At 35.7% G+C, this 26,629-nt stretch overlaps 1 protein-coding gene across 1 annotated transcript in view; it reads right to left on the bottom strand.

The window, feature by feature from the left end:
• The window catches only part of RALYL (RALY RNA binding protein like), a 360,797-nt gene that overhangs the window by 60,479 nt on the left and 273,689 nt on the right, over positions 1-26,629 (bottom strand). The window contains exons 5-6 of the mRNA XM_058668767.1: positions 10,236-10,283; positions 3,360-3,520 (exon numbers count right to left, since the gene is read on the bottom strand). Coding sequence (XP_058524750.1) covers positions 3,360-3,520; positions 10,236-10,283 — 209 coding nt within the window. The remainder of the gene's footprint in view (positions 1-3,359; positions 3,521-10,235; positions 10,284-26,629) is intronic.

Below are 26,629 nucleotides of genomic sequence, written 5' to 3'. Positions count from 1 at the left end.
GAGAGTATGATGTGCAAATTAAGTTAGGGGAGGTGTTTAACTTCAGAGTTCAGACGGATGTCCCGCATCATCATGTTTGGTTTGCCTTCCAGCTCTGCTCCTATTCTGCCTACCTACTAGTATAGGTTCTGGCAGGCAGCAATGATTTCTCAAGTAATTGATTCCCTGCTGTTCACGTGGGAGACCTAGTTTGCATTCTTGGCTCCTGGTTTCAGCTCCTGGCTTAACCATTGTCCATTCTCATATTAGCTTTGGGTGTTGTGGACCAGTGCTGCGGGGAATGGATGGAAGTTTTATCTCTCTGTTTGTGTCCCCATTTATCTGCCACTCAACTAACAAATTAAACAAATAAATAATAACAAATGGAATGTGAAGATTGCAAAATGTGTAATTCCTTGAGAAGTTGCACAGACAGTATTAGAAAGCTTAAGAACTCCCACTCCAGATAGTCTGGTGGGTTGCGGTTCCTGACTATTTCTTAATAGTGTTCTGTTTGTAGGGATACAACTTATCTTCTACTTCTGTAAAGTGAGAATCACAATAATACTTCAATAAGTTATTTATGAACAATACCTCTACTATTATTTAAGTTCCTGAAACAACAGCTGTCATAAACCCTAAAAAGGTGTCACCTACCTTTTAAAATTATTATATACCATTATGTGAAAAATTCAAGCAGCATAGGATATTAAAAAGCACAAAAAAAGGTTCATATAATCATGACAATGATATATATCACTTTCAGGACCTGACATATTACTTTGCCATCAAAGAATCAAGGCTGAAGAGGATTTGGATAATGTTATGAACAAGCTACCACATCTCTATTAGTTCATGGTAAAAACAGAAGCCATATTCTGCTTGTATGTCTATTTAAAAATCAACTTTAGACACCGAAAAGAAATCCTAAGAACTAAAGATATCATATACTTTTCACTATACAACAAACTTACTAGAAATAAAAAAAGAGCAAAAGCAACTTAGCCTTTTGAAAAGTCAGACATTTACGTAAAAATAACCTCTGCACACTATTACTTTTTCTTAGCCACGCTGTGACACACGCAACCCTCTATGGTTGCAACTGCCAGAGGATTCCCACAATGGTTTCTAAAGCAGTGGTTCTAAGCTATTGTGGTATCATCACACCTTGAGGGAATAATTATAAATGTTTATTACTATGAAATAGTTATTTCCAACATTGAGAAGTGCTACTAGTACTTAGGATTGGAGGGTCAGGAACACCAAATGCCATGCAGAACACACTGTGCAGAGCTGTGCAGAGCTGTCCTGGCCAACACATTGTTAATATTTTTCATTGCCAAAGACTGCTTAGAAACTAACTGAAGAGCAAAGGATCCATGATGTTGCAGGTATTTATTTCTATTTGAAATTAAGTTTATATTAGTAATGATAAAAAATGTGTTCTATAAACAAACTTAGCACATAATTCAATTGTCAATTATCCACAGCAAGAAACACATTTAAGAAACTACTTTACTTTTCACAATAATCTGAGTATATATATATATATATATATATATATATATATATATATATATATGATTGCTTTAGAAACTCATTTGCAGGTATTATTTAGAAAAAGAATTTTTGTCTATCATTATCTATCAACAGAATAGGAAAATGTGTATGTATGTAGCATTTAGTTTGCTATGAGATTATATTAGCTAAGCTGAATTCTCAGAGAGATTCTGAGCAGACTAAACTTTAGATTGCCAGAAAAACTAATATTTTTCTGATTCTAAAACTGTGGTTTTCACATTGTCACGTAAAAACAAAAAAATTTTTGTTAAATTTTTTTTCTTAGTGTTTCTGATTGCACAGAGCTGGAAGGCATTATTCTAAGTGGACAGCATGTAAGTATAGACATATGAGACCTGGGTTTAGTCCTGGCTCTACCATTTACCAAATACATGACCTTCTATGCTTGCTTACTGTTGCAGCTGGGGAGGGGGAGCTATATTCATCTTACTTATCATTTTAAAAAATGATTTATTTATTCATGTGAAAGGTAAAACTATATAGAAAAGACAGATAAAAAAATTTCGATACAAAATCCACTAATGCTCCTTTTTGTCCTAAATGACTGCAATGGCTGGGGTTGGGTCAGGACAAATTTGGGAGGCTGGAACTCTGAGTCGGCTGTGTGGATACAAGGAAGTGCCAGTGATTGCCTTATCAGGCCCAGTAGTAGCAGTAGTGAGCTGGACAGGAAGTGGAATGACTGAGACACAAGCCAAACCAATGCTCCTCTGGAGTGCTTCTTGACACGGAATGAAGCTACTTAATTTGCTACTGCCCTCAGCTTATTCTTACATGGTTGGGATGAAGGGCAAAAACAAAACCTTACAATGCTCTATCCAACTGCACTGGAACTTGCCCTCTGTCTGCCATCTGATCTAATCTTCAAGCATACTTACCTCTTCCTCACTGGCTAAAGTCTCACTATCTTGTTGCTGCTTGACTTTTTCAAATAAAAGTCTGTTCTAATCATGCCCTCTTCTCAGAACAGTCCATCCCTTGTAACTACAGAGCTGATTTTCCCACCCCTTCATTTCCTTCTAGTTTTTGCTCTACTGTTTTCAGATTATTATGAACACCCTATGAAATAGGAAGGTTCTACAGCTATCTATTGATTTATCCTTTAACATATTGGTGAGGTATCAAGGAATACAGGAAATTTTGTTGTCCTTTTCTGAGGAATAATACTTCAGCATTGAATTTTTGAATAAATAGTTAGAAAAAGTTAGCAATGAGTTTAAATGGAACATTATATCTCCGTATCTACTAACCAATGTAAAATTGTGTAAATATTATTTTATGTTCTTGATGTTGAATACTTTTTCAGACACATATTTATTATGGTGATCTAGAATGATATAGTAAATGACACTTGACAACGTGATTATGCAATATACCTATTTCAATTATCCTAATCCTCAAATATTAAAAAATGGCATTAATTTCAAAGGTTTTCCTGAACAAGCAATATATTCACTCTTCTTACTGTGAAATTGATTGAAATTGCTTTCTCATTTTAAGCAACACGTTTTACTTCAAGACCTTGATATATTTTCATCTAAGTGGACCAAGAACACCAAGGTAGTTCGGAGGTAAAGTAACTTACTAGATTGGTCTTCGGCTTTATTCATCAAGTTTGTGCTGTTATCCTCTAATGTAATGTAGTTCAGTGGAAAAATAGAGATGATTTTTGGGTCCATTTTATGTTTCTGTAATATGTGAGGTGCATAATTTTCTGTTCATTGATTAAACAGGCATTCACACAATGATTGCTCTCTTCATCCTTCCTTAAAGGATATTGACACCAAGAACTCACTTACATTTAGAGCCTGAGGAAGACCCGCTCACAGTAGATCTTGAACCTCCTTTCATGGAAAAGACTCCTTTGCCCCTGCGAGTTGAGGTGACAGCCACTCTGGGACGCTTCAGGGGGATGACTGCACGGGGAGGGGGAGGCACACGTCCATGGTAATCAAACAGCCTTCATAAAACACAAAAGACACGGAGACTCACTTTGATACAAGTTGTTTTTTTATGAGTGTAATGAGCAAGAGAATGAAACAATAGATCACTATAAATGTTTTTGTTGCTGTTCTCAAGTATTTAGATACATACATTTATTGAAAAATTCATTTTCTTAAAACTCGTTTGTGAAAAGGGAGCAAACTTTGCATTTGTCCAAGATATGCAATTTAAAGCCCTTCATGAACTTCCCACCCTGCTGTCACTCCTTTCATTATCATTCTTCTTCCTTTTCTTTCATGTATTACAATGGCATATTTTTCAGTTTTCTTTATAATCCCAATGTTAATGTTCCACCAAATACAGAATTCAGTAAGTAGTCAGTAGAAAAACCACGAATCCTCAAGAATATAGGTTATGAACTCATTGGTAGAGCATAAAAGGCCAAAGGGTCCAGTAGTGGCATGAAAACTGATGAAATTGGGCTCACCTTTTCTATCAAATTCTTTATCTTTCTTATGGAAAGAAATATTTGCTCTTGCACATACTATATTTATTACCACCTTAACTTTAGAAAGAGGAAAAGATCATGCAAAATCAGCAGCAAAGAAAAGGAAACTGTCGTCCAATCATAACACAAAGAAAACCCCAGTGTAAAAGAGAGGAAGTCAGTTAACTATAAAGTAAGCTGAAATTAAATTATTGCAAAAATAAACAGTAAAAAGAGATAGGAAAAAGGAAGGCAGGGTATATGAAAAACACGAATCTGTCATATTTAAATAAATAAGTAAGTAATAACAAACTAACTATGAAAGATAAATTAATATGTGCCTTCCTTTTTTCTATGTGCCTTTCAAAGTCTCCTAGGACTGCATGGCATGGAACCTGGATGAGGATAAAACTTGCTTTATTAAAGTTCTGCTCAGACATATTTGTCAGGTTGTATTTTATTATTCTGTTCACTTGCTGGATATCTAACTTAAGATGAACATATTTATAGAGTTAGCTAGAGAAAAGTCCTCTAACAAGAAAGTATCAATCAAATTCCTGTAAAGTAAAAAATGAAGCTCAACATAAACAATGTATTTTCATTATACAATGAAAGAAATAACCTGTACCAGTGTTAGTTCATTAGTATAAGTAGACAAGTCATAGTTTTGAAAGTTTCACATTATTTATCTCAGATACTCATACACAGTAGGTATTTTCTTGGCAGCACATTTATGACACACATTTGGGAAAAATAATTGGGTAATTTGCTCATTTATTTCAAATACTATTTGCCAGTGAACAAATTTGTAATTATCTTATCCACATTTTATTATAACACTTTTACCTCAATCATAGTCTTGTAATTGCTTTTAAAACAGTCAAAAAATTCAATGTGAAAGTTAGAAATGAGTAAACTATTTCAGGAAGAAAATAATTTTTAAAAATCTGTAATAAAATTCTCCAATAAAATCACACATCTTGCTTATAAATAAGATGAAAATGTAGTCAATTCTTTTTAGAAAACAATATATAAAACATCATGCAGTTGGGACAGACCTGCATATAAATATTTATCCAAGCACTTTTGAGGTGATCCCATTATAGGGAAAAAGTGATATTTCAACCAAATTTCCAAAAGAATTCTGTCATAATAGGAATATCTCCCACACTAAATAGTTAAGATGTTCAAAAGTGATTTAGAAATTTGCTAGGGGGAAAAACAAAAGATGTCTGGAAAGGAGAAGAAATGAAATGAGACAGAGTTCAAGAGAGGTTCCATCTTTTACCTAGAAGCAAGGTCCGTTGGAGGTTAAGAGTTGCAAAGATAAAACAGGTGGTGTCAACACTTTGTAGTTTATTTCAAAGAGTATAGGCAGGGGGTTCTGGAAACGGTTGTGAATACCATCCTCACCACCAGGGACTTGAAAATCTAAAGGGTCAGCTAAACCTGCCCCTCATTTCAATCACAAAACAAGGTTTACATAAGTTGAATTCAAAGAGCACCTGGAATCAGTGAGTCAAAATATGACTACAACTTCTGAGAGCTACTGTGCCCCAAAGCATCCATGGAAATAAAATATGGCGATTGATAATCTCTTCCAGTGAGGAAGCTGCTGCTTGAGATGAAAGGCAAGCTTTTTTAGAGGAAGCTTTTCCTCAGGTTCTGGGTGTTCAATATAACAGGCTCATTAAGTAAACTAATATACCAGTTGGCTTCAAAATATTTGATCTGATTGTAATATCTAATTGTAAATGTTTACAATTAGAACATTAATGTACAAATTTAGATCCATTAACCAGTTTATTCATCACAGTGCTTTTCCCACTGGAAAAAAGTATGTATTTAAATTGCTAATATCTACTACACTGAAAGCCTTCTCGAGGGTTTTTAATAAAGGCATATACTTCTTTTCATTTTATTTGGGATAATGTGAATATTTATGTTCAGTTCTGATGATGTTCAATGTCCTCCCTTATGCTTAAATGAAAATGTTATAAATTATGGGGCAGTGCTCTGTGTAATAAAGAAAAGATAGAAGCTTAGGATGACAACTCAAGCTTCTGTTTGGAGATACTCCTTCATGATCCTTGAAACCATATTAAAGCAACCATGGCAAAGTAAAAATTTGCGTAAATCAACTTCTACGCAAAAACTACCCAAGGGTTGAAAATCCCAATTATATTAGAATTTCTAATCCAAGCAGAAATAAAATGACAATGCAGTGTGTGTATTTGTCAATATGTAAGCTTCAGATCCACTTTAGCCTTTGTGGGCCTGGAGGTGCAGAGGCGTGGGTGGAGGAGGAGGAAGTCTACCAAGCTCAGTTCTGTGAGCCTACGGACCTAGCTAGCTTCCTGCTAAGCCGGTTTGGTAGGCAAGGAATCTGAAATGGAACTGCGAAATTCCAGCAGGGAAAGGGAACTTGATCTTTCTTGTTGGTTTCTTGCTACTTTCCTTTCTACCTCCATCTGTTTCTGCCACTGGACTGCACACTTCGTTCATTCCAGGAGCAGCAGCAACCAAGTTGAGTACTTTTACCAAATGTGAAGTACAGCCCCATTCACACCCCAAGTGTCATCCAAGTGTCATTCAAGCTTAGTCCCAGGTTCCAGGTCCTGGCTTCCCAAGTTCTCCCCAGTTGCTACTCGGCAGTTCCACTGTCTCCTCTACATTTGAATTGTCCCAGGTCATGTTTGGTTTCTCTAGTCCCGGAGGGGTAGTTGCTTCTTTCAGTGGTTCGCTCCTTTAAACCACAGTGCTTCTTTTTGGCTTTTCAGTTCGTTAATACCTAATTAAAAAGATTTCACCTTTAGTCATCCCTATTAATTATAATTTCTGTTCTACTAAACAAGTAGCATGCGGCTAATGGAAAAAGATGACTGCTCTTTTTGAAGGTAAATGTGTTCCACTGAAGCTGGAAAGCTCTTGATAACAGGATAATGAAAAACAGTGAAAGCAGAAGCATTCATTAGAGTTCAGTCACAAAGGACTATTAAGGAAGGACAATTGACCAATCAACTTATTTTTGTTGATGGGATGTTGCTACCTGAGCTGCTTAGGGTCTTCCACATTGGGGGCAAGGAACTTGGACCATCTGTTGCTGCTTTTCCAAGTCCATTAACAGGGAGCTGGATAAAAAGTGGAACAGTAGGGACACGAACTAGTAATCATATGGGAATCCAGTCTTGTAGGCAGTGGGTTGACCTACTATACCACAATGCTGGCCCCAACAATTCTGCAGTTAGGAAAGTTTTAAATTTGTAAGGAGCTGTATAATATTAAATAAATTAAAAGTTGATACAATAATGTCATATTTACAAATTACAAGATAATAGCTATTAATTTAAAAGTTTATTAATAGTAATTAACATAATATTTTGCAGCTTGAAAAAGAAAAGTAGAGAATGTATTATAAAGACTAAATGTTATTTGTTAGCAGTTAATTTGCAGAATTTTAACAATGACAATTGGTTCTCATTAGGTAGTTCATGTTAACATAGCATGTTTTCAAATATTATAAAATGAGTTCAGGGTAAGATTCTTAAGGTAGATTTTTGTTGTAAAGGGATAATTTTGAAGTAAGTTGCTTAATGCTGTAGGTTTAATACAAGAATAATGAAGAAAAAGCATGAATTTACTTCCTACTCAGGCACTGCTGTGTCCTTTAAGGCTCTTCAACTGATACTCCTCTCACTGCTTCTCATATTCACACAGTTAGTTAATGAATAAAAATGGATTCCCAAGCTATGGTTGTAGTTCTGTCATTATATGACATTGCAACAATGACTATGTCTCTAACTTGAAGGAGATGAATTATTAATACAAATTGACTCTGTACTATGTGGGGGATGTACTGTGAGTCCCAGTGGATGCAAAGATGTACCAAACAGATCTGGTTTGACCCGCTTAAGGAGGAAATTATATATGAATTCAACATGGTTATGGCAGAAGAAATGCAATAATGCAACTTCAGAGGGCTACAGTGATGGAACAGTAATGAGTGAAGGCTGGGACAGTAGAACCCAACTTCTTCTGGGAGTGGTGATCCTGTTCAGTTCTAAAGGATGAAGTCAAAGGAGCCAGGAGGTGGAGGAACATGGAGAAAGGACCTAGCACAGGGAAAACTTGGTGTTCCTTTTAGTTACAAATGTTTACTTAATTACACTATAAATTTTATTTTATAAAATATATAGACTATGCATAATTTCATAAAGTTCAATATTGTTAAGACTTATTTATTTATTTGACAACCAAAATGAGGGGCATATTGGAGCAAGAAACTGTGAGTTTCCCACCTGGGTGCCAGGAATCTACCTTGAGCCATCAACTGGCCGCCAAAGTGCATTAGCAGGAATCTAATTAAGGAGAAAGGTGCAGTAGCTCTGGTATGGAAGATAAGGGTTATAGGCATCCTAAGCAATGGTTGACTGACTGTACCACGATACCTGCCCAATAAATTCTAATCTTTATTGCTACCTTTGCTGTCAGCCAATGACTACGAGAATCACAAACATGTATCATTATCAGTGATGAGACATAGCAGTTTTTGAAAAGTCTATCCGTGACTGGTCACTTTTCATCCACTATTCAGTCCACAAGTAAGACAACAATCATGTAGTCTCCTAATGAAAAACCATGTGGCATTTTAGAAAAATGAGAGAAATGAAAGAGAACTAGTTAACAGAGTCAAAACAGAGGCAAGAATTGGAAAATCATAATATTGATTTAAAATGACGTGTAAACAGAATTAGAGAGCTGGCAGAGTGGATGTTGACAGCTCAATGTTAAAGACACTTAGATATGGAGCCAAGGATGTAGCAAAGTCAAACACAGCGACATACATGAGGAAAGTGGATATGATGTGTGGAAAAGGGTTGAGGCTATGGAGAGGACGTGATGCTGAAAAGGAACTGCACATTGGAAGAATCATAGAGATAGTTCACGTAATGGATTAAAAGCTGAGGCGGCTCCAGGCTTATACAAGAAAATGATAATCCATCAAGGAGGAAAAAGATATTTGCTCCATATCCTAAGACACACAAGGGGAGGAAGGTACACATTGGCCGGGCTACTTTTGATTTTTTTTTTATAAAGAAATAAAACACGTTAATTTTCAATATCTTGTTGGTTTAAATTATGTTGTACTAAACAGCCATTACCTTTCCTCTAATCCCCTATGTGTTTATAGGAAAGACAGAAAAAAAATAGTTTTTGATGTTTTGATAAAACATTTTAAAAGTCTTGAGACAGTATTATATTTCCTAAGTGAATATTGACAACATTTTCTATATTTGAGATTGTTTGGCTACCACAGTATTGAACAAAGAAGAAGTAGTCTGTAAATGTCAATAAACCTTAACTGTGCAGCATTTTAACATGTTACAAAAATGGATATATGAAGGCTATTCAAAAATTTTCAGAAAATGGAAATCTGGACAAATAATAAATGAATTTTAATTTTGCATTGAACCCCCATATTTTAATTCCATTTTCCATTAACTTTTTCTATTACTTCCTATTTAAGAGTGTTGGTTAGTCATGTTCAGTTTTTACAAAATTGTGAAAATATTTTGAAAAAATTCTAAGTCAACAACAGACCTGGATAATTCAGTTAGTTAACTGAATCTTTGGAACAGTATCAAACTATTAGAAATAAAATTCTGGTTTTAAACCTATCCAAAGCTTTCAAACCTCACCATCCATTATATTTCTTTTGTTTTTGTTTCTTTAGGATTTACTTATTTTCATTGGAAAGGCATATTTACAGAGAGAAGGAAAATGGAGGGAAAGATCTTTCTCAGTTGATTCACTCCCCAAGTGGCCCTATTGGTCAGAGCTGAGCTGATCCGAAGCCAGGAGCCAGGAGCTTCTTCTGGGTCTCACATGAGGGTGCAGGGTCCCAAGGCTTTGGGCCGTCCTCTACTGCGTAGCCATAAGCAGGGAGCTGGGTGGGAAGCGGAACATCCAGGACAGCAACCAGCATCCACAGCAACCAGCACTCATATGGGATCCTGGCTCTTGAAAGGAATTTAGCTACTGAGCCATAGTGCCCTGCCAATATTTCTTAAGTATAATGAAAATAGAGAAATCTCTTTTATGCTTTTTGGGGAATTGTTGCTTTTATTTTTAACTGTAAGATGTTGTTTTAGCACCTCAGTTAAACACACTCATAAGTAAAACACAAAAGTAGGTAAAGACAAAACCTAAATAATAGGAAAGCAAGTATAGAAAAATCACCTACCGATTGTAGAAATCATCTCTGTAGTAATCATAGTCAAAGACATATCCGCTAAGGAGGAAAACAAAATAATTAGTTGGCACTTATCTTAAACTTATCAATTTTACTATTAATTTATGGTGTTATAGCAGGAAAAATTACTCTATTGTTTGAATACTTGCTTCTTGTGTAATTATGTATCTGAAAAACTCCACAAAATCATAGATGAGTCAATATAATGTCCTGTTAATTATTACTTCATGTTTGACAATTCAGAGACAGGTTTGTGAGAGTAGATAATAAAACAACAATAATTAAATACCAATAAAGTCTATTTTCTTTGCCTAGATAAAATACTACATATAGTTGACCCATCTTCCTAAGATATGGTTATCTTTTACTAAACGATAAAACTTCAACTATTAAATAAGTGGCGATATTTAATGACCCACCTATTAGAGTAATGGTAAATAACGATGTAATTTCTTCTGGTTTTTAGCAATGTAAAAGCTGTAAATTCAATATTTCAAATAACCAAACACCAAAACCCAAAAATCAACAGTACCAGGATTAGTCATATTCACAATAATATTTTAGGGAATTTAAATAGGAATTAATAAATGTATTTCACTAATAAGATTTTCATAACTAAGCTTTATAAAGGAATATATGACACAAGTTGCTATAGAAAACCTGCATAGTTTTTTTTTGGCTTATTAAATGTTCTATATGCATATTAAATCTAGACATCAAAAAAATTCTTTTTTTAACCAGTGTTACTAAAAAAAAATTAAGGTGCAAAACATCCAAAGTTATTCGTCCATATTAAAATTACTAGTCAATGACAGAGCAAAGATTATAAAAACAATAATCTGAATCCATATCCGTAACTGTTTTCTAAAGGCCTTTGCAAGCCTCAAACCTGAAAAAAAATTTCAATCCTCTGCTAAACAGCATAGCTCAAGTGGTGTTTTGCTCATGTTTCTGCATTTTTATTGTAGAAAAATATACATGGAGTGATATTTACAATGGTAACCGTTGTTAAGGATATTCTTCAGCAGCATAACGGCATTGAAATGGTGTGAAAGTATCATTATTATAGAGTTCATGAACTTTTTCAGCATGTCAAATAGAAACTCTCATTGAACAATAACTCCACACGCTCTTTCCACAAGCTGCTGCAGCATTTGTCCTATTTTCTGTTTCTGTGAACTCACCTATTCTAGGTAACCTGCAAGTCATGTAATTATTACAAATACAAATCATACAATCAAATTTTGTCATAACTTGTCAAGATAATTTACTTAGCACAGTCATTTTGAGGTTAATCTATGTTGTGGCACAAATCAGAATTTTATTTCTTTTAAAAGCAGAAAGGCAATGGCTAAAACATATGCAGTTTTGCGATCCACAGGGTAGATGTGGATTGAGTTGACTGAGTGACAGGCTCTTGGTTTCAGTTTGATCCTGCTCACCTGTTGCTGGCATTTAGAAAGTGAACTTACAGGGACCTGGAGCTCATCCCTTTGACATAGAATCATCAAGAAAAATATCTCCTGTTAACTCAGCTCAGTCTAGCTCTTCTTTTTCTTACCCTTCCATTTCTAATAATTATAATTCTGTTATCTCCTTCTATGAAATACACTTTTAAAACTGCTAAATATGTCAAGAGAGAAAAGTTCTAGAATTTTACATTACAGTAGGGGATGATAGTTGATAATCTTGAATGTTCTCATCATGAAGAAATGAGAAATTATGTGATAGAAATGCTTGCTATTCTGATTTGGTCCTTGAACCTTCTATACGTGTACACACACGTATTCAATACCACAAAGCACCCCAGAAATATGTATGACTATTATTTATCAATTAAAACAAGAAATATATCAGTCACCGTGTTGAAGCCTAACTTAGATAAGCACCAATTAACAGATACCCTAACCTCACTGATGAACTCCCCCCATTTGTATGACCTCATTCCAACCACTAAAATGTTTCTCATGTTCTGTTTCAGTGGGAAGATTGTGTTTTTACTTCTATCCTCCATGAAATCGACTGAAATAACGTCTTCATTGCCTGCTTAATTTTCCCAGTGTAATTTTAGACAGTGGTACATGTAGGAACCGAGGTAATGAGCAAGCACATTATTTATAAGAGTAAGTAAATGGAAAAAAATACTGGAGTAAAAAAAGGATTGAATGAAAGTATTAGTGAGGGCTGAATTCCTCTGAGAAGGTATTGACTGGAGGCTTCAATAACAAGATCTTGGAATGACCCAGAGAAGAAGGGTCAGACAGAGAACAGGAGGTGCAATAGCAGGAATTAGGGAACCCTTTGATACCCTAATCAGCAAAAGAGCTCCTGCCATCACTCAGAGAAGAATGACAGTATCCCAGGGTACACACCATGGCAAATAAGATGGAGTGTGATGCAGACAGATACAAGCCTCAAGAAAACTTAATATTGTTTTGGCTCGAGAAACTTGAAAATTGTGTAACCCTTTGCTGAGCTAGGAAAGCTTGAGCGGAAGAGATTTCAGAAAAAAAATTATGATGAATTTTGGATACGTTAGCACTTCCGTGTTTGTGATCAGTCAATGACTCCCTTTCAAGAGTAATGGATACTGGGTAACTGAGGGGAACCCCAAGGATTAGACTTGCTGGTGAAATAAGCACGGAAGTTATGAAAACACTGAGGGTAATAATGCTGTGAAAAAGTTGGGGGTTTATGGGGCCATGGGCCACAGCCTGGTGGCTGGAGCAATGCCTTGTATGCACCAGCTTCCCATGTGGGTGCTGGCTGTGTCCCAGCGGCTCCACTTCCTATCCAGCTCCCTGCTTGCAGCCTGCGAGAGCAGTAGAGGATGTTCCGGCGCTTTGGAACCCTGTGCCTGTGTGAGATCTGGGGAATGCTCCTGGCTCCTGGTTCATAGATCTGTTCAGTTTAGGACGGTTTGGCCACTTGGGGAGTGAACTAGTAGATGGAAGATCTTTATCTCTGTCTCCTCTCTGAGGATCTGACTTTCCAATGAAAATAAAATAACTCTTTTTTTTTAAATTTTGTTTTTCTTTAGGAGTAAATGCACGACAGAGAAATTGGAGCCTGATCTTATGGATTCTTGAACTTGAAGGTCCAGGGAAAACACAGAGACAGATATTAGGACAAATTTGTACAGGGATACTCAGAATCAAATAGGCCTGACTATATGCCCCAGCTGGCAGCTCACCTGATGTGACATTAAAGCGTCTGGTTAATTCTTCTGAATCTCATTGGAGATCACATGCTGACTCACCTACTACAGCACAGGATTTAGCAACTTGAACACATTCAATAGATGTTTCCAGAGTGGGGATTGACACTGAGGTTTCTCTGAGTATGGAGTCTGCATTTTTTCCTTCTGTGTCATGTTTCTCCAGCAATTTGTTGATTTAAGTAAGCTTAATAACTTCAATGTTTTAGGGTATATAGTTTTTATGAGTTATTAAAAAGAGTAGCTTTAAGATTTGTGACCAAGATGATGACAAGAGTTAATTATAGCACCTCTCTTGTCTCTTTGTAAACTCTCTGGGTCCCAAAACACTTTAGGTCTACATTTCCCAGTTTTGTTTTCCTGATGATGCCTAGCAACCAGAAGTTTATTAACTCCAGTCACTATAGCAATAATAATAAATTGTGCTGAGAAGTTATTATTACACTGGATACTCAAGGGTACCTCAAATAATTCATGGGAAATAGAACTTAAAAACAAATCTATTTTGGTGCAAAACAAGCTTGAAATAAAAAGAACAGCTTTTCATAATATGTATTTCCATGAACCTTTTGAAGTTATTTCATATTTAGCAGGTACATGATGTGGTGCTAGTCGTATTAGATGCTTCGAATGGCTATAAATAAATGAGACAAGCATTTTGCTATAATGAAGTTTTCCAGTATCTTTTAGATGTCACTTAGATTTTCTCTGTTCTTTTTTATATTGTAACTTACAGTATAGCTTAATTGTAGAAGGAAATAAGGCACACTGACCAACTAAAGATGTTATTAATATGGATGACAGCACTGAGTTCCATTGGGAACTTCTGCAATAAGTAGCAACCTTTGGGAAATGTGAACGTGAGAAACAAATTTTTTTTCAGTTGTTCCTTAAATTATTATCCTGTTCAATCTGCTTTTTAAATTTTTTTTTTTCGTTTAATACTGTTTGCTCTGATAAATTTACAAGAACTTGTTAAAGGTAATTATCCTGAATTATTTGATCTCTGTGTCCTACTGCCTGTCATCATGAACTCAATTTTGCCTGTCAAGGTTGAAGGTGAAATGCACAAACAGACTTGTCTTAGTAATTGAGTCAGACTGCTCAGAGCAGAACTACCATGGCGGTAGCGGGGTCAGGTCATAAGCTGCAAAAATCAAGCTGCATTTTGAAGAAAGACAAAAACATTCAAGGAAAGGCCACTCTGGGGCCAGTGTGATTCAAGTCAGCTAGCTTTCCTGATGCCCTCGGCACTCATCTCAACATCTACCTGCCCCATTCTTTTTATTATTATTTTTTATACTTGTACCACTTTTTTAGGTATAGGTTTATACATTTAGGCATAAATTCCTGTTTTTTTTTTTTATGGGGATCTTTCTTCAGGAGTAGAGATGCATACTGCAATGTAACTTTGCCATCCAATACTCTAGTCTTCATTACACTGTTCTGCTATGAGAGTGTATATGACTTGGCAACCTACATCTCTTTATTTTATAGTTTGCCTAAGAACTGTTTTATATCAGAGAAAACACCTGAAATGCAAATGAAGCTATTCCCTCCTTTCCCCTTTTCAGATCTGGAAAAAAGTCCATTTTTTTTCTTTCTGTATGAATCACTGTTTAAAATTAGTTGTCAAGAATGACATTGCTAGGTGTCATTTTCAGGTGTATTATGTAGTCCATGTATCCTAGGATTATACTACAGTTAAAAAAACGCCAGTGCTTTAGTTTTCCTGTTTGGTGCCTGTGGGAGGCAGTTAATGTTCCAGGAAAGTAAAATCATTACTTTAAATATTTAGCATAAACAATTTACTTTATATGTTGTATTTCACATTGTGGTATATTTTCTTTAAAATGTGAGTCTTCATTTATTAATTAGATGTGTCTAGGCTCTATTAAAAGATTGCAGAAAAAATATCGTACAAGAACACAAAATGACATGATTATTTTTCAAAGGACACACCTCCTTAAATCTAGCAACGCGTCTTGTTTTTAAAATTGTGCATGGCTTATTTCGTTAAAGTATACCTGACTATGTACTTTTGTTCTGCTTTTTGACATACCTTTATGTAGTTGCTCAGATTCACTTAAAAAGAGTTGAGATATCTGGTTGTTAAAGTAGTTGTTCACAGTTGTACACCCCCATGTTTCTTGTATCATGAAAGTTTAAATGAGGACTGAGTACTTTCTTAGAATTTCATCTAAAGTTTTTCATTTAGAGAAAAAGAAATAACTCATTAGATTTTATAATATATACAAAGGTATATAATATATACCTTTGAATTCATAAAACTCGCTTCATGTGAATAGACTAATATACAACATATTTATTTCATTTTCTTTTACCAAACTTCATTAAAATATAATTTGAAGAATACCAATAAACTCACTAACACAAGCAGGGAATATTTTAATGGTTTCTTAGCAGACATTCTGCCAATAATAATGATTACTAGAGCCTTCCCTATTGTATCTGGCTTCTTCAATTCAACAGAATGATTAATCAATTATGTGCGCTTATTTTAACGTGCAGTACTGGGAGTTGCGGATAGTGGTATCAGTAAAACATGGTTCTAACCATAAGGAATGTCAATACAAGTGTAAAGGATTAGACAAAGACACATATGGCAATGATTTGAAGAAAACTCAATATGTATTTCAAAACAGAAATAAAAACTGCCAGGAGTCTTTTGAGAGTGTATAGGAAGAAGAAATAAGATGTAGTTGGTGGAGATGAGAATCAGAGACTTTTTTTTTTAAAGATTTTTTTTTTTATTGGAAAGGCAGATATACAGAGAGGAGGAAACTCTTCTGTCTGCTGATTCACTCCCCAAATGAATTGGCTGGAGCTGTGCCAATCTGAAGCCAGGATCCAGGAGCCTCCTCCGGGTCTCTCATAAGAGTGCAGTATCCCAAGGCTTTGGGCCATCCTCCACTGCTTTCCCAGGCCACAAGCAGGGAACTGGATGGGAATTGGGGCTTCTGGGATTAGAACTGGCACCCATATGGGATCTCAGCATGTGTAAGGTGAGGACTTTAGCCACTAGGTAACTGTGCCAGGCCCAGAGAATGAGAGACTTTAACTGGAATTCCAAATGGGTAGGGTTTGACAAGTGAATGTTAAGAAGTCAGGTTCTTTTAGGGAATAAAGCAGATTAGTGGTAGAAAAAATTTGGAACAAATATGACACACTGCTGTGTGAAGGCCATTCTCTCCTTGTAGCTCCACTGTTTTTCAGAATACCTACGATTAATTTGCAACTTACAAGTGCAGAATAGATAATGTAGGCTACCTGATTGAATTTCCAGGGCACACTTCTCCATGGTTAAACTGAAACCAAAAATCATCCTTAGAGGTCCACACAGGAGCCTATGCCTAGCCTCTCATAATGTTCTGTAATTTTCCCACTGTCAGAATTTAATAGATTTTTTTTTCCAATTTGACCGAGATAGTCTACGTACACAAGTCTGTTCCAGTTTTACTCTAGCAAACATATATAAACTTGACTACAGGTACATTCATGTGTTTATTAACTATGTGCACACATTTCAAAATTCAAAAATGGGGAAGTAATACTCATAGTTTAAATTTCATTAAAAAAACTTCACTTGCTCATTTAGAACTTGGACCTTAAGAACAGGAGAGGAGGTAAACCAAAAATTTAAAGGATTATGACATATCCATAAAATTCCTAACTAATTGTGGATCAGGATTTGCATTTTGAGAAAAATGTTTAATTTCATCTTGATGTTCCACACATTAAAAGATGATTACTTTAAAGAATGAAGAGTGCGTTCTGGAAATGAAAGAAGAGAAAAGGAAATAATTCTTTTTCTATATTCTGTCTAACTCAGAGATGCTGGTTTTGGAGTATCATTGTCAATGTTATATTCTGATATCCTTCTCTATACATTCCAGGACTTGTTTAGCTTTCACTTCTCTATTCTGATCTAGAGTAAATATTCTCCTGTAACTCATGATTACTTTGTAAGGTTACAATTGGAATGAGGATTTTAATTCAGAGAGTAAGAGAACTACAAATGTGAAAACAAGGGAACTAAAATACAGCTATTTTGAAGTTCTGGTCTGGAGACCAGTGAATATGTATCCAAATATCAATTCCTGGCCCCAAATATTTCCACAACTTGTAAGTTTTATGTATATTGGTACTGGCTTGAAAGTATTAACTTTTTCAAATAATAATAATACCACTACTAATAACAATAACAATAATAATAATACAGCAACAGTAAGCGTAAGAACCCTTCAATTGTTTCCCATGGCTTAGGAGGTAATTTTCAGATTCTTTAACCTGCAGAATTCTTTAAAATATAACTCTTTCCTCCAAAATTCTTTCACATTCAATCCGTTTTTAAAATCTTTTTACATTTCTCAGCACCTGACCTCTCCTTGTTTTCTGACTATGCCATCATGTGCTTCTACACAACGTTATGCGTTAGTTCAAAGGCATGGTTCCTACTTTGTTCTCCAACCATCCACATGCATTCTATCTTCCCTCTGTTGCAAATGTATCTATTCTTAAATTCCTAACTGAAACCTACATCTTTCCCAATGATTAAGTTTATTGAATTTTTATTCCATTCACTGTGCTATTCGTTAATGATAGTGACACTTCTATAGAATGAAAGTTTGTGCTATAACACTTGTTTCTGTAAAAAAAAAACCAAAATAATTGTATTAGAATTTTTGGACATCTAAATATCATTACTATGAAGCAGTGATCATTACGTTGCCATGTTAGGTTAGGTCTTTAAGTGTTTATCAAATTATTGCACCTCTGTGGTAACTTGGTCCTATTTTGGTCCTTGTTTTGTGATACTCAAACTGCATCCTGAAATTGTTTCCCCTTGCTCACTTTGCTTTAACTTAGGTTAACTCAACAGAGGACACTGGAGCACACCTGAAGGAAGATGTGGTTATTATAATTACTGCTACTGCAGCAGGAGGCTTCCCGTTTATCACCTGAAGTTGTCGAAAGCTCAGCAAACTCCTTTGCCTTACAGTGGGCTGCAGTAACACTCTTCATTGAGATGTAACTCTCAGCCTTTCGGTAGAAAACTCAACTTTGTTCCCTGTGTACTCTCTCTGTAGAGATAATAGCTCCCTGTATTTTTCATTCTAGTTTTCTTTTGCTATCTCTCATCCTTTTAAATCATTTTATCTTCTTTCACTGGTTAATATTATTTCCTATTAAAGTTTTGCTTCTGAGACTGTTGGTGCTATCTCTTTCTGATTTCTTTCCTGAACCTTGACTGACACTACACAGCTTTAGCATTTTTGTGTTCCTTATTTTTGAGAATGGCTACATGATGCATGTAGCCAAATGGTGTGAGAGGTTCATTCATAAATAAATATTTTTTGGTAGCTTATGCACTTGATAATTTTATCATTATATTTAATTTATAATAATATTTCTAAAACTTTTCCACATGGGAAAATATATCAGTTCTTTATAAAATGTACCTATATGAAATATACCTGTTCTTTATAAAAAATGGTTGAGAATGACATAAAAAACGATGACAGTAACAATGAAATGCAACAATGTTAGCAGTTTGTGCTACATGCCTTGTGTTTGTCATTCACTGTTCCAGGTGCTTCACATAGGTAAAATTACTTAATTATCTTATCTTAAATTTCTCTGAGTTCATAATTTTCTCTTGATTTTGTGAATTAAATAATGACCAAAGTACATAGCATAAACCACATTGGTTATGGTTATCAACTACTGATGTAAGAAATTCTTATAGGTTTCTTTGAGTTGAAAATTCAATGAGTCATGAGTACGAACAATATCACAGAACCTGTGAATTCTTAGTCTACAGTAAAAGAAACGCAATGTCTTTACAAAAAAGAGGTAAATGGTTGGATTAAAAAAGAGTATTTTCTCTAGGGAAGAGAGCCTTTGGGAAAGAAGGCAAAGAACAGTTGACATATTTCAAAGGTTGTCAAATAAAAGTGCAATTAAATTTACTCATCGTGGCTTGGGAAGTTAGAAGAGTATTAGGATGTAATTACAGAAAGATTGTCAATACTGAATTCAGCAAAAAATAGAAAAAAAAAGTTCCAAGTACCTTCCACTTCCAGCAATGTGGGGAAGGGATATAATCACACAATGGAAAATACTTCAATAAGACACAGTATGGTTTCAGATTGCACATGAATGAGCACATATAGCACCCAGGGAGTCTGAAAATGGTCTGTTAGAGATTTCACACTGAAGACAATTCACACTTTACCTAGTATATCATTAAAATATAACATCTATGACTGTTGCTGAAGAACTATGCTGTTGTAATAATATAAGGGAAATCATTGGAAGCAAGGCATTTGCTAAGGGAGAAGCAGAAATCCCAGAGTCTATGGAACTATATCATAACATTTACATATATATTCATTAAAATATAACTCATAACATTAAGATATATATTCATTAAAATATAACTCATTAAAATAGATGTTCATGTATGTACAGATGTTAGGAAGCTGCTGAATTTGAATCTGCCTCCATTTTCATTAGTTGTAATTCTAGTCCCTCCGACATTTCTCAAACAGATGCAGAATCAAAGAAGAAATAAAAATTGAACATTTATATTATCCAGAAAATATAAAAACAATTCCTTTTCAAAAAATCTTTGGACACAATGAAAAATTAAGTCAGAAAATGTATAAGTTTAGATGTTTTCATTCTTAAAAAGAAAGATAACAACAAAACCTTGATTGTAATTTCACGAGAGAAAGAATAACCCATCAAATCAAAGTAAACCAGAAACAGGAAAATAATATCAGATTAAAATCTGCAGGTCTAATAGTATAATCTGGTAGGCAATAGCATGAAAAGAGAAAATTGTGATTTTTATCAGTAGCTGCCTTTAACAAAATTTAAAAAGCATTCCTTACGATATTTACTTTTTCCAAAAAAGTTTACAAATTTTAAGATGCTAAAATTATGATACTATGCAGTGTCTCAAAACATGCAAACATTGTGCAGTGTGATGTACTTGGAGTCCCCTCGAAGACTGAACTTTCCTTCATAGCATTAATAAGCTGCTGAAAAGGTGGAAATACATTAAATTTTGAAAATTTTGAAAGTACACTCATCTACTAAACTTCATCATATCCCTTCATTATAGACATGTACTCGGTATTTTTGAATTGCTCATGTGTGAAAAATACCTAATTATTCCTGAATGTCCGTATTATTCTTTTCATTACAAACCCATATTGTAGTAAACATGTATTATCTAAGATGGGGGCTTTCTGCAAATAACACAGAAGCCAAAATGTCATACTGAGTACCCACTGATTTGGTTTTTGCATTTTTTGGCTCTCATGATCTTTCTGTATAAATATGGTTTATTTCATGGTTCCTCACTCCCTCCTCCAATTTAATATGCCAGTTCTTACCCTCTAATTACACATGTGGAGAAGAGACTGTGTCTCATATTAGCACTTGTAGAGTTTTATATCATCACCTCTATTTTGAACATTAATAGTAATTTTTAATGTTATTTGCCCCTTTTATGAAGTTCTCAGTTCAAAGAACATAGTAAAATGATTGTTAAATGTATGTTTGTAGGTTATATTAATCCTTAGGATGCTGGATCCAAACCAACATATACAACTCTACTTTTAAATAAAAATGTAAATATACATTTATGTATAAATATAAATTTATATATCAGTATATACACATACAAATATTTATATGAGTATACGTATATAAACACACTAAATACATACAGTAGGTAACATGTGTTCAATGTAATAAGAGTTTGTAATAAAAAGAATTCAGAGAAGATGAGTAGTGATGGAGATGGTTATCCAAATATGAGGATACAATGCAGTAGGCATCTCTACATCCAGATCAAAGATGGACTCCCAATGAAACTGTTTACTGTATCTTGACAATAGGATGTTGGACTCTCTGCCATTGGCCAGGCTCGCAGTGATGGCCTTATGACTGTTTATGAAGAATTATACTACTGTTATACCATAGGGGAAATCAGTGGGGAGTGGGAAGAAAATTGGGGAGGGGATAAGGGAAATCCCAGGGCCTATGGAACTGTATCATTAAATGGTAATAATAATTTAAAAAACAAGGCAAAAAGAATTTTGGAAATTTTAGTTCAGGAAACTAACTACACATGCATAGACAAAAACAAATTATTACTCACTTATAAAATTTTGTGTGGGTTTGGTACTCAGTGAAACATTTTATGTTGATGTCCTTCTATACTTAGAAAGAAATAGAAACGGAAATGACACAGAGAAATAGATTTTTTGTGTGTTATAGTTCTTTTCCTTGAAAAGTATTTTTCTTTTTTAAACTTTCCGCTACCCTACATCATATAGGAAAAGAAGTCGAATTTTGCTTTTTGTACCGTAGTCTTTGTTTTTGCATGAATACCCATAGATTTATTTACCTTTCAGATTTTGTAAACTTCACTGAAGAAATTGCTGAGTTATATTTTACCTTTCATATCTATATTTTCATAGTTTGTGAAATTGTTCTCTTTGAGAACACCTAATATTTATTTCAATTTAGTTCTCACCCATTTCTTTGTCCTCTAATTTTTGCCACTTTATTTTATTCATATCTTTGTATGGGAACACTGTCAAAATTTCTCCTAATAACACTTATTAAGAGTTCCCCCCACCCCCGTAAAGCATCAAATCTACTTATTCCTTCAAATAAGGAGCTGTATTCATGCTGGGAAATGTTAATGAACCAATATCTTTCAAATTGGTCTCTTCTTGTCATGTTTCTTATATGTCTTAGAGATTTTCTGCCCAAGCAATTGAAATTAAACCCCCATTATGTAAAAGCAGAACACAGCTTCTCTTTTATTTTCCCTTAGCACAAAGTATCCTTGCTTTGACTTATGGGAGAGATCCAAGTGGCCCTACAAGTTTAAACCACAAGACTCCAGGAGCCTTCCACGGCCAGTATTGGCTCTGAATTGATTCCTGTAGGGGAATTCCAGGTCTGGGTAGAAGGTAACTGCCATCAAAATGTCCTGGAGACTAATATTACAATATACAGGTACTATCTTTTAGTGCAATCTCTAACAACCTGTATCCAATGCAATAAGATAACGCGATATAATCTATAAACCAACAATTAATGTCAGAATATTTAAGATCTACATCGTAAAACTGTAAAACCTACTATACCCTCAATACGCTATGTTAACCGGTAATGGGGAGGGAGTGCAGGGAAATCTTTCAGGACCATAGAAAGAGTGAGAAAAAAAGTACAATATAGCCTATCAAGGTCAAATCTGGTAATTCATAGACAACAGACTCAAAGCGGCACTAAACAACAATAAAACTACTATACCAATGCATGAGGGGGGAATCGGGTGCGATCCTGACAACCTCTTAACAGGAGGTCATGTGCGTGGAGCAGGGGGGCACTCCAGAATGGAGCAGGTGGTGAGGAGGAAGCTTGGATCCCAACCACGAAGACTCCCAGACCTTCACCACAAACTACTAATACGAGCAACAAGGACTATACCCCAACTGCCAAGGAGGCCACAGGGAATTGGATGCCCTTGGAGGCTGAGTACTCTGAGGTCACCCACCCCCAACCGGAGCTTCCGCAGGGGATGGAAGAAGTCCAAACACTACCGCGCAGAAACCAACGTCATCGGAAAGACAACCAGAAGCCCTGAGCGGTCCGCAGACACAGAAGAACAATAAATGTCCTTTGGGACCAGGGAGGAGAGCTTTCTCTGGTCTGAGCCTGGCTCCACCTCTGGACCCCCACCCTTCCTCGCAGTGACCATCGGAATCTCTTCGAAAACCCCTCACAGCAAACAAACAATCATACAAACTAAAAAGAAAAAACCCTAAAATAAATAGACAAACAACAGAAAGTAGAGCTTGAAATCTGACAGGAAAGAGCTGGCGTGGATTGGCTCATGCCTTGCTGGGTGGGACACAAAGATTAGTCACTCCTCACCATGGTGTTGAGGATTTTCCTGCACACCCCCCAAAAAAAATGTTCTGCACCTTAAATGTTGACAAATATCTTGTTAGAGTTACAAGCCAGTCTAGATTATCCCAAAATCTGCCAAGATCAACAAAATTATACTTCAACACAACAAATGGCTAAATACTAAAATGAAATAGACACGAGACAGCTGAATGGTACCCTATAGCCTTTTCAAGGTATATAGCAGCCGGTCCGGTCCTGTATATAAACTAAAATTGAGATGTCAATGAGCTAATCATAGGTTGTGGTTAGGACTTGCTTTTTTTTTTTTTTTAACATACTGGTTACTCAAAACCATGTCAATTCCATAATATTGCAAATTGCTGTTGATGTGATATTGGGACTCTTAATTGACTGTGATGATATTATACCAGCTCTGACTTCGGACCAGAAATGGTCTCCCCAAGAAACTGTTCAACCCATCTGGACAATAAGTAGCTGGACTCTATGCTTAGTATATGTTTGCAAGGAAAGAATCTTGATTGAATTTGAACTGTAATGCTGCATTAAGGTGGAGGAATCCACCAGGGGGGAGGGGAAGGGGAGGGATGGGGGTATTCCCAGAACCTATGAAACTGTCACATAATGCTAAATATTAATAAAAATATAAAAAAAAGATGAACCCTAATTAATTCTGGGTCCCACTTCTGGTTCATGATCTATGCAAACCATAGAGAGCAGTGATGACACCATCATATAATTGCATTTCTGCCTCTCATGTGTGAGATTTGTACTGTGTTTACTGCTCCTTTTTTCACCCTTATCCCATCTCCAGTCATTTTTGGCAGTTGGAAAGTAAACCAGGATATAAAGGCTTTCTATCTCTCTCACTTTCTAACAAACTTCTAAAAAATTAAGAAGAAAATGTCTTGAATTAATGAAGGAATACTCTCTTCTTCAGATATATATCCTCAGGTCTTCCTATTTTTTATACTTAAATGCAATGCTGATAGATGAATGAGGATGAATGCTCTGAATTCTCTTTCATGAACAAAAGAGACTTATACGTTATAATTTTTTGAACTCATAATGATTAAGTGATTTTTCATATTTTATGTGTAAAAATAAAAACAAGTTCACAGAAAGATTAATGATAAAAAAAAAAATGTCCTGGAGAACACAACATCACTGACCAATCAGTCAAAGGGAGGTCATGAGCTCCACTGACCAACCAGGAACTGGGACAAGAGCTGATCATGCATGTACTTCACCTGAGAACTTTCACCTCTAACTCAAGAGAATTAAGCGATAGCTGCCCAGCTTCCTGCCCTGTGTGTTGCAAAAATACCTACTTTCTACTACACTGATGTTAGTGATTAATCTCTGAGCAATGGGTGAGTGGCCCAGTTTTGGGGTTTTACAACAATTCCTCCCACGTATTTGGGATATTACTCAGCAACATTATGGTAAAGAAATATGCATCCTGTAAACATTCTAAAGCTTACATAATTAAATCTTACTCAGAGGAATGATTTTGAAATCTTCAGACTATTGCTCTGCTTATTGATAGCAAAGGTGTTTTTCAAAAGCTTTTGTTCTTCATAATTATTTTCTGCTTTTGTTAAGGCAATACTGTTTCTATTATTATGACTTTGAATATAATTTACAGTTAAGGAAAATACAGTGCAATGATTCCATTTTTTTGGTACAAATTATTGTTTTTTTTTTTTTTAGCATTTATATTGCTTCATTTTTGTCATTGTTTGTGGAGCTCTTTTGTCCTACTGTTACCCAGCTTGCTCGCTCAAGGCTGTCATTCTAATACCTCTTTGTACACCTGTATATTTGCTTCTGCTTTTTGTTAGACCCATTTTACTTGTTTGTTCAAAGACTCTGATTAGATAAAGTGCATCAGATTTCTTTTCCTCCTCCTCCTCCTCCCTCTTCTTCTTTAATATGAACTTATTTTAAAGTGAGAGTTCCAGAGAGAGAGGAAGATCTTCCAGTTCAATACCAAATGGCCCCCAGTGGCCAGGGCTGAATCAGCTCAAAGTCAGCAGAGCCAGGATCTTCATCCAGCTCTTCCACATGGGCACAAGGGCCCAGGAACATGATCCGTCTTCTGCTGCATCCCCCAGGCCACAGGAAGGAAGCTGAATCGGAAGTACAGCAGTGACAACATATGTGGGGTAAAAGCATTGCCTTTACATACTGCTCCACAATTCTAGTCCTCTGCGTTAGATTTCTAAGAAAGGGTTTATGAATTATTAGATTTCTGGAAATACAGCTGGTGCCTATTGTGATAAATAAGCCCACGTGAGACCATTTACTGACCAAAGGCTAGACTCAGAAACATAAAGGAAACCAAAAGCCAGAACTTTATTAATACTTGGTCTGGAGAGTGATGATGAGCTTGTGAAAGCATATGCCATTTTCCCAAGTTCGATTTCTTTTAAAGCTGTCTTGCTGAGTTACACCCTCCCATCTCCCCTCCACCACCAGAGTTTGAGCAAATTTGGGGTATACAATCTAAACACACATAATGATGCAAGGCAAGGCAGTGGGGGGTTGGACATGGCTGGACAGATGAAACAGTGAAGGGGTACTGGTTAGCACCTTAAATTGTTAGGGAGTTAGAAATGAGCCTATGTATCATAGACCTGAAAACTGTAGTTTTTTGAAGAGGAATGTAATCGTTTTGGGAGCATAGCTTAGAAGCAGTCCAGTATCGTACACCACAGAAGTCCTGTTCATACCCCAATAGCTCTGCACCTGGTCCTAGCTTTTCCCAAGGAGATTACTTTTGCCCAGCATAAGGTAGGCTACTCAGTCAGATAACATTGGGTAGTAAAAGCCTTGGAGTGACTTTACCTAATTCACATTCAGCAAATTCTTTATCCAGAAGAGAAGAAAAGGAGAAAGGATGAGAACTAGACCGTATGCACTTGGGAAATCTGAGACTAAACGTTAACTCTGTCAGGTCCAGAGAGGAGCCAGTGGTTCTGATATGTGCCCTACCTCAGGAAACCTTGACTCCTGCCTACCGCTCCAAGTCTGAATTCTTTTTTACATGAAGACAAGAACTGACTCCACTCATTTTCACTGAATGAACTTATCAGTGCTCTACTTACCTTATAGCTGTACTTCAGCCTAAGGTTTTATGAAACTACACCATTGGTTCACTTCTGACATTTATTATTGGTGGACT

This window comes from Ochotona princeps, chromosome 9 (assembly GCF_030435755.1).
Source record: "Ochotona princeps isolate mOchPri1 chromosome 9, mOchPri1.hap1, whole genome shotgun sequence".
In the NCBI taxonomy this organism is placed as follows: domain Eukaryota; kingdom Metazoa; phylum Chordata; class Mammalia; order Lagomorpha; family Ochotonidae; genus Ochotona; species Ochotona princeps.
The sequence above is the reverse complement of the archived record's forward strand: the minus strand, read 5'-3'. Positions and strand labels throughout refer to the sequence as shown.